This window comes from Dermacentor albipictus, chromosome 6 (assembly GCF_038994185.2).
Source record: "Dermacentor albipictus isolate Rhodes 1998 colony chromosome 6, USDA_Dalb.pri_finalv2, whole genome shotgun sequence".
Lineage (NCBI taxonomy): Eukaryota > Metazoa > Arthropoda > Arachnida > Ixodida > Ixodidae > Dermacentor > Dermacentor albipictus.
Genome location: NC_091826.1, coordinates 137930643 through 137940066, shown reverse-complemented (window position 1 = coordinate 137940066; position 9424 = coordinate 137930643). Strand labels below are relative to the sequence as shown.

At 43.2% G+C, this 9424-nt stretch overlaps 1 protein-coding gene across 1 annotated transcript; it reads left to right on the top strand.

Moving 5' to 3' along the window:
• The first annotated feature begins 891 nt into the window (after positions 1-891).
• LOC135902251 (uncharacterized) lies at positions 892-8884 on the top strand. The gene is made up of 8 exons (XM_065432239.2): positions 892-1047; positions 4122-4311; positions 4382-4588; positions 4693-4743; positions 5954-6049; positions 6349-6402; positions 7099-7301; positions 8678-8884. Exons 2-8 carry the CDS (start codon positions 4122-4124, stop codon positions 8882-8884), a joined length of 1008 nt encoding a protein of 335 aa, XP_065288311.2. The 5' UTR covers positions 892-1047.
• Positions 8885-9424: the final 540 nt, after the last annotated feature.

Genomic DNA, 9424 nt, shown 5'->3' with positions numbered 1-9424 from the left:
GGCAAGATAAGTCTGCACTCTATGCGCCATTCACTTCAAGGACTAGGCCTTCAAGATGGATCCCAATGGACCACAGATATCCAGTGGATATCCGATTTAGATCCGAACGTCCACGTCCGGAAAACAATATCCGTGGTACGAACAGGGGACCTAGTTCTTGGGACGTAACATAATGTCCGCATACTTTGATACGGTGGACGTCCAGAGGATGTTTGTTTATGGATTGACCAGCGGTGTACGTCCCCCGGATGTCCGCCTAGGAATGCCTTGCAACGTCCATTGATTTATGCCCTGGACATAAGCATGCACAGATGCGAAGCTACAGGCGATGGTTACGATGATTTAATTCAATATTTATATCTCCCAAATCGAGCTATATATATATACCGCCTCCATAATATTAATCTCCTAGGTAGAACACTCGGGAAAAGACGAAATTCGCTGATTCACTAATTTTTTATTTAAGAACCCGGACTTTGAACACGGGCTAAAGAAAATCTGACCTAGCACTTGCGTGCGGATTTTTACCTTCATGTGCGGCCTCGCGCACCGTCCACAGTGTGGAGTACAAGGGCATCATTCTATAAAAAATAGTATGCTATAGTCCACGCGTTTATTCTGTTCTGTTCTGAGCAAATGAATGTTTGTATTGTTAACAAAACCGATGTTCCTGTTCTATTCACCAAGCCGTACCGTCGTACTAGAACTGTTTTTCATTCTATTTCAGCAACATGAATTATGCGCATTTGTATTCTGCTCAAACTACTAAAATTTTTTGAAGGTATTTTGAATATTTAATAGGCTTTGTGGCATTTCGGTTTCAGTAGTTTACGTTACTCTTTTGTAATATGCACCTTCAATCGTCATAGTCATCAATGTGTGTGGTGAAAAGCGACGAACGTGCCCCATTCGTGCCCCGTCACTAAACGTGCGCGCCGATTCGCTGGCTTCTGCGGGTGCCGTGGCGCGTTTTATATTATTGAATGCAGGTGCCTTTCTCGCGCGCCTTTCAAGTGACGCACTGCGACCTTGCACTTTGGAAACGCGGTGAGAGATCTTTTGTTCCGTGCGTGTGATCCGAGGGCCAGTTTCTGCGCGGGTTGTACCGACTCTCTTCACAAAGTGCGGTTAGGGCTATTGTTAGTAGGCCTATTGCGTACAAGTGAAACTGCTTTGTTCTCGCTTCCTACGCACTGAATGTCGCGACCACCCGACAGGCGTGCTTGCGAGAAGGCAAGCAGGGAGACAAGGAAAGTTATTAATGTTTTTGCGAAAGAAGGAGTTCAGGGGGGTTGTGAAAGTAGCCGGCATGACTCGGAGCAAATAGCATTTGTTCAACCTCTCGAAGCACCACGTGACAGCGGTGGGAACAGCTTAGAAAACTTAAATCGCTCAATCGCGGGATTTGAAGAGCATTGTTACGAAGACCTCACGTCCGTAGACGCAGATGACAGGGAACAGTGGGCAGAAGTCAATCTTGAGTCTGGTAGTAGTGAAAGTGATAGTGAAGAGCGCACAAGCGTACATGACGGACTGCAGGATTCCTTGCGTGAATGGGCAAACGAATATGGTATCAAAAGAAGGGCGTTAACAGCTTTGCTGAAGACGCTAAGGACACAGGGGGGACTTCATCAGTTACCGGAGGATGGTCGTACACTTATGCAGACCCCTCGAAAAAACCTGGATGAATTTCCCATTTGTGCTTTGGCGCCAGGAAAGTATTGTCATTTCGGACTTGCTGTGGGTCTTCAGCGTTCATTGTCTCATGTAGAAAAGCTGCCAGCTGTAATTCCACTCTCATTTAATGTAGATGGCCTCCCCTTGTCAAAGAGCTCCAAAATGCAACTGTGGCCCATACAGTGCTTACCCCGTGGTTGCGGCAATGTGCCCCCATTTGTTGTGGGTGCGTTTGCTGGACAGTCTAAGGCATCCTCGTCTAATGATTTCCTGAGGCCTTTTGTTCGAGAGCTGCTAACTTTGCTTGTGCAAGGTGTGAATATCAATGGCGACACTGTTCAGGTGACAGTTGCCTCGGTCATCTGTGATGCTCCAGCGCGAGCTTTCGTTACTATGACAAAAGGCCATGGAGGGTACAGTGGTTGCGCAAAGTGTACAGTCGAGGGATCTTACATCAATGGAAAAGTAGTATTTTGCGACATGGACTGTCCGTTACGAACGGATGAGAGTTTCAGGGAGCAGCATGATGTTGAACATCACAAGGGAGAATCTTGCCTGTTGGACCTGCCCATTGACATTGTAAATGACCTCCCACTTGATTACATGCATCTTGCATTACTGGGTGTCATGCGGAAATTGCTCCAGTTGTGGATTTCTGGACCACTGCGGGTTCGTTTGGGACCTCTGGATAGGCACACATTCAATGAGAAGAGCAAGCTGCTAAATCCTCACATCCCTAGTGAATTTCCCCGTAGGCCACGCGGACTCGATGAGCTCGACCGCTGGAAGGCGGTTGAGTTCCGACTTTTTGTATTCTACACAGGCCCGTTGCTTCTCAAGTTCTGCCTTCGAGATGATCTATACCAGCACTTTTTGCTGCTCCATGCGTCGTTATCTATACTTGCAAACAAGGAGCTGTGTCGTGAGCATGCTGGTTATGCCGATGAGCTCTTGAGATGCTTTGTTTCACATTTCCGCGAATTGTATGGTGACGAGCATGTTTCTTTCAACGTGCACAGCCTCATACATCTTGCTTCTGATGTTAAAATACATGGAGAGCTAGACTCCTTCAGTGCCTTCCCATTTGAGAACAACATGCAGGTGCTCAAGAGGCAGTTGCGCAAGCATGGAAAACCCTTGGAGCAGCTGCGCAACAGGATGGTAGAGAGCCAGTCTTGGACACGCAGACAGACATGGGATGAAATTCCTGTACATTTTAGCCGTCCTCACAGTCGAGGAGAACTGCTGCCGGAATGCTGCCCTCCTGAATATGAAAGGCTGTCATGGGATGCATATACAATTGCATTGTCTAAAAGAGACAACTGCTTTGCACAGGATGGCCATGTTGTTCTGGCAAAAAACATAGCCTATATCAGAGGGTCTAAGCAGCCATGCATAATTGGCCAAGAGTTTCTCATCAAGGAAGATTTCTATTCTTTACCCTTTGAGTCTTCCAGAATGGGCATTTATGTTGTATCAGGGCTATCGGGCCTGAAGCCTTGGTCCCTGCACAACCTCCAAAAAATGGTGAAGCTGCCACTGAATGGAAAGTTTCTGGTTATTCCAGAGCTTCACACAATTTAAAGGCCTAGATTTAGCTAGCATTCGCAGAAACTTCAAATAATATCTGCAAATTTATAGAGGTTGGTGTAGTGCAGTTTAATAATCCTGAAGTTCTTGCAGCCCTTAGTGGCTTACCTTACGTAACGTTTAGTTATTTGTGAAACATGCAGTGAAAAGGAGGGTAACAGTGAGCAATGAAAGAAATAAGCCTCAAATAATCCTGTAATTAACCCGTGCACACTCACTGTAGGGCAGTTCACCGCACAGTCCTATTCTGCTCAACCATATTTCCACAGGTTACTATTGGCAGAATGCTGCCATGTTATGCCTTTATTTTCAAGGTTATTTATTGGCTGTTCATGACAAATGCCTGTCATATGTGGTTTGTGGTCTTGAGCCTGGTGGCTGATTAATGCTTGGCGCAGATAGCTGGTCTATAAGAGTAGCAAAATGAGTGCCAAGGGTAGGACACTTCGACAAAGTAGTAGGATGCCACTAGAAAATTCGCAGGCATAGGATGGAGAGCCAGATCATGTTGGGCAAGGATAATCGGATTTCATTGGGAATGGCCTTTGACTGGCACTAAGATTAAATGGCTTGGTGACACATACCGCTCCCATCACAACTTGCTGCTGGGATAGTTGGTCCATAGGTGCAACGATCCATAATGTGGCTTATTACAGCCGACATTCAAACTAGCCAAAGGGCTTGAAATACTTGAACTTTAGTAAAACGGCTGTCCTTGGCTGCAGCCAACATTTAAAGAAGACATGTCATTATGGTGAAGGCAAGTCCCTTGGGAAAATGCTTTTTCACTGGTTCCAGGCAGAGGCTTCCCTTGTTTCGCCACCACTGAATACTTCTGACGCTTCATTTTTCAGATGGCTTATGTGATCGCTGAGTTCGTTGAGGACAAACAGGTGGAGGTGGTGCCAGTGACCTGGGTGGAGGGTGACAAGTGTGCGTGGCCCGACAACCTCAAAGTCAACAGAGTGACATCCTTAGTAAAGAAATCTGTACCACCAGACACCTTCTGGAAGTGCTACAGCGTAGCAGTGAAAGGGGTATTTGGTATGTATCGTGTACATAAAAGCCTTTTTTGTTCTATACAAATCAGTTGAATGTTGAACTTTTGTTTTAGCAACATATGAACAAGCAAGGGCCAAACTTAATGACAGCCAGTATACATCAGACCTGGGCACAGGATCGGAAATGTCTCAAGGAAGGACAAGGAGGCCACCAGCTCAGTGGTCTGACTCGGATGAGCCTGACACACCACCGCCACCCAAGAAGGCCAAGCAAAGCTCCAGCAAGCAAATTCCAGCTCCACCAAGCAACTTCCCACTAGGTGAATTCAAAATACTTGTTTCTACTACTTATGGTATCCTGACACTTAGCAGTTAAAAAGTAAATTTAATATATTTTGCTTACTGGTGAGTTATTATTTCCCAGGCCTCTCTTCTGCTTCTGCAGTGCAGCAAGACAGCTGTGAAGAGTCTGAAGGTATGTGACTGACATTTTATAGATAGTGCCTCAATGGTAATACAGTGCAAATCTATTTTAGCTTGAGCTTCCTAATCCACAAAGAATAAAGTGCTTCCCCATTGTGTAATATAAGCCATTAATTGAATTGTTCTTGTCACCTGTGAGGGCTTCGACATACGGGCTGACAAATCAAGGAATGGTCATACGTTTCCTTGTTGATTTTGGTTTGTGTTTCATTTTGCATGGCCACCTAACGTCTACTTTTGGCATAAATTCAAACCTAAGCACTTGTGACAGCAGTGTATTATTTCATTTCTAGGTTCACCCGCATTAAAGAACGTACACTTGTGGCTACTGTTTGCTCATAAACAGACTTGCAAGTCATTGTACATGACACATCTATATAGCAATGTAAAGCAAGCGTTCTGGCCAGTTATTTCCTGTTTGAATTTCAGTTTATGCTGTTAGGGTGTTAAACTTCTGTTCAAGTGAGAAGTAGGCTCTTGGCAGCTATGTTGATAAACCAGCATGATTTAGTTTTGAATTGGATAATGGGTCATGTCATATAGTTAGCTGACTTGCTTCATTATTTATTATGTACATTGAATGTTTTAATGCTAAAGCTTGAGGTTACCTTCTTACAATTCATTTGCAAACTGTCTTGATGTATTAGAGGAGCGATTTGCATAGCTATGCGCAGGTGTGAAATTACACCTTTAGAATGTAAAAAAGAAACTGTTCTGGGCATGAGGTTGCAGGCTCAATTTTGAGCTGCAATATGATTTGGAGCGGGATGCATAAACACATGCATTGCGCATTGGGTGCACATTACAGGACCCTAGGTGGCCCAAGTTCAGAAAACATACTTCAGTGCCTTTGATAGATGGTATGTAGCTTTGGGACATAAAACACCATGAAAAGAAAGAAATGAGTTTATAAAATTGAAATGTCCATGGTGTGTTGCAAGCAAATTGTGAACTCACTAAAGCTTTACATCATGCCTGTAAAGTGACCACAGAGAATGCAAGTTAATGCACTGATGAGTTGGTATGCCAACCTATGATATTGAACATGTAAACAAAATGCAGACTGCAACTGCAATCATTTGCTTAGCACTCTTGCATTTTGGAGCATCCTATGGAATGTCTACCATATATGTGTATCAATAACATGACATATGTTCACTATAGCTATGCATTCACAGGTTCACTGCAATCACTCTCTGCAGATGTGAATGACATGCCGCAAGGTGGTGCAGGTGGCCCTAGTTCACACAGTGCAGATGGCTCCAGATCATACACTGCAGGTGGCTCTAGCTCACACAGTGAGTTTTGATAAATCTTGCTTTTACTTTTTTTTCAGTGAAGGGCTATAATTTTTAATGTGGCAGTTCTGTCATATGTTTAACTTCATGTGTATGTAAGCCAAAAAAGTTTCTAAGATGTATCTGTGGCTTGTTCCTAACTTCACAACTGGAATGCACTTTGCAGCTGCTAGCGACAACCTGGAGATGAGCAGTTCTGGTAGAATGTTAAATGGGCTGGGGTCCCACAATGTGACAGCCTTTGATATTAGTGCAAAGTACAAGCATGCATTAAATGCTCACTATTCTTTACTGTGCAGGTGACCAACGGACTTGTGTACCCTCAGGTTCCCCTGACGAACTTTCAAACAATAGTAAGCTTTCATTGTACTATAATACTTCACTACAAAATTTTTTTAAGTTGTGAATGTACTTTAACGTGTGATGGCATTACTTACATAAACTTGCAAATACGCAGTTTTTTTTCACTGTGTGCCTAAACGCCCATTGCATGAACACTGTTTTGTTGCATTGAGTCTTGCTCTGAAGTTCGTGTAGTAGCGCATACCTGCAGCCACAAAAGCTTCAAAGGCAATGTGTGCGTGTTCAGACTGTTGTAAAGAGGCTATTTATTGAGACCCCTGTTTCAAATCTATGTTGTTCCATGGCCTCAAGCCATTCAAAGGAAGGGTGCATCTGTCTCATTAGGTTCAATGTAGCAGGCATGGTGCAAAGCATTATAAATTCGTTATATGTTGCAACTTGATTGTGCCTTATTTTGTATTGCTGATGTGTGAGAAGCTGCCAGTTTCTAGGACAATGCAATGTTCTTTGTTTCAGAATAAATTGCTAGCAGTTAGAAAATTGTCTGATATTTTAGTAGCACATCAACATGTTTTTATGAAAGGGCATTTCTTTACCTAAAGTGTACTAATCAAAGACACTCTTACATTCCAACATACCTTGCAAAAATAATTGCCTGTAATCTGTGATGAGAAAAAAAATGGCCTATGAAATGCCTACCTGGTTTGGTTCCTGACTGCCACATTTCCTTCCTTTTGTGTTTGAAGGCTTCAAGAAGCATGTGCTCCGACTGCTCAACATCGTACGTTTTACGCAACAACACCATGGGGATTTGCTTGAGAAGTTGTGCAACATGTATGCAAAGCAGCCTCTTGGTGGAACTGATCCACTCATCGAGTGCCCCTTCCGCAGCTTGGAAGATTTTATGGCTTTTGATGAAAGCCTGGACAAAGAGAAGACTGCGAGTTTGGTACGTAGTTTTCCTGAATTTAGCATAGACAATAGAGAGCACTTGAATGCAAAAAAAAAAGATATATATTCAGTGGTGTACGCCCCTGTTGCTTGTAGTTACAACTGCATGCTGTTGCATGAAACAGGTCAGTGTATATGAGGTTAGTGTAACTGTACAGAAATAATCTTGCGAACATAACTTGCACAGGGACAATGCACGCTGCAATTGCCGAATGTATGCTTAAGAATGAGATTTCTGTGTCTGTACTGAAAACCATTTGCAGTTACGACTAATATATGCTGAATGACTTAAAGTATGCACGACAGTATGCGCCAACATAAACCCTACTTGAGATAAGCCCAATGCACAAAATACTTACTGGCAAGGTTGCATTTTACAAACATCTTCCAGCAACTTCTGAGCTTAGATACACTTGAATTCATAATTATGAGCTATTGCTTTGTTGGAATGCTAAAATTTCTACCAGCAAAGGAAGAACATCTCTACATATCTGAAATTAAAATCTGTCACACCCCTCCATTACAGCGCTGGTATTCTTCATTGCACTATTCTACCATCTACTCTGTAAAGCTGATGTCTTGGAACACAGCTACACAGTGAACTGATCACAGGTGGTCTGATTGACCTTATCCAGGTGTTTTCAAAGGGGAAGAAGTGCAAAAACATTCATGTACCTTATGCTAGGTGCACATTAAAGGACCCCAGATGGTCAAAATTAACCTGGAGTCCCCCACTACGGTGTGCCATATAATCATCGTGGTTTTGGCACATAACACTCCAGAATTTAGTTATTTTTTACCCCCGTGTCTTTAGAGTTGCATCTTCCAATTGGCAATTTTTCTTGAAAATTGCTTGGGGAATATGCAGACCTTAAGCCCTGACATGTCGCTTAGCTGCATCAACTGTGTCATCCTACCTATGGCATGGTATTGTTGATTAGGTGTGAGCTGATGCATATGCATAATGCTCTGCATAGAAATGTGGCTACATTAGTGGAAAGTAGCAAACAGGAAGCCGCTGACCAGTCTCTGCCACTGTGGCAGTTGTGTAATAGCCTGATTGTGCAGTGGAATGGTTTCAGCAGCTATTCTTGGCAGAGTGCAAAGAAGACACACCTAGTCTTCTGCACCACAAGGCCATGTTAATGAATACGTAACTTCTTATAGGTCTCTTTGCTTGGAGTTGCTGTATGCTGAAGAAAATAACACTAAGACTTGCTGTTTCTATGGCATGAGAGTGCTGCATGACAGCTTCTTTTGTGAACATGTTTGCCAACGATGCCATGCAGCAGGCGTTTTCCAACTGGTATAGCCATACATTTAGTTTTCATTTTCTGTGATCGCACACATTTACTCGAAATCTGTTTTTTGCAGGTTCACGAGTTCACAGACCTTGGAGGGAGGAATGCCAGTGCAGCGACAAAGCGTATTCTTGCGTACACCCTTCATGATGACCTGGCCACACTTTTTTCGTGGGTTGGCCGAAAGGGGAAACTTAGTTTCTCTAGTCTGAAGACTACAGCTGCAATTACTGGTGAGTTGAAACTTCTGTTTATATCTTTTAATGAGTACGAGCACTAGGATGAACTTAATTTATGCTTTCGATAGACAGCTATTAAGCCTTTTATTACACCTTGGTTTAGTGCAAACAGTTCAATATAGTACACACCAAGCGCAGTGTGGCTTTGGGTCAACTACAGCATCACTGCTGCTGCACCAGGTCCTCGTATATCGCTGGCTACTGGGAAGCGATTCATATGAGTGGACACGATGTTAGCGAAGGCTGGTGGTGTTGAGCAATCACCTTTGCTGCCACACAAGTTCTTTTATTCCAGTGCACTGAGCTATTGTAATGATAGCTTTTGGGTGTGTTGTCGATCACCTGGTGGTGGCTGATGAAAATAATATAGTGTCTAGCATGAGGTATTTTAGTAAGGATTAGTTGCATTCTGCTCTCTATTTTGCTACCTAGTCTATAGTTGTCAGTAAGTCTAAAAGATATCACCAGCGTTGCTTGTTGGGATTTCATTAGAGCTTTTCAAGTTCCATTTCTTACACAGTGATGTCTGCCTTTTATGTGTTTTGTTCTTTTTATGCATTTTTCTTAAAGGGAAGCTTTCG

Coding starts and splice junctions, on each gene's coding strand:
- LOC135902251 (XM_065432239.2), top strand. CDS start 4,122: ATGGCTTATGTGATCGCTGAGTTCGTTGAGGACAAACAGGTGGAGGTG. Junction 4,312..4,381: donor AGCAGTGAAAGGGGTATTTG/GTATGTATCGTG, acceptor CTTTTGTTTTAG/CAACATATGAACAAGCAAGG. Junction 4,589..4,692: donor ACCAAGCAACTTCCCACTAG/GTGAATTCAAAA, acceptor ATTATTTCCCAG/GCCTCTCTTCTGCTTCTGCA.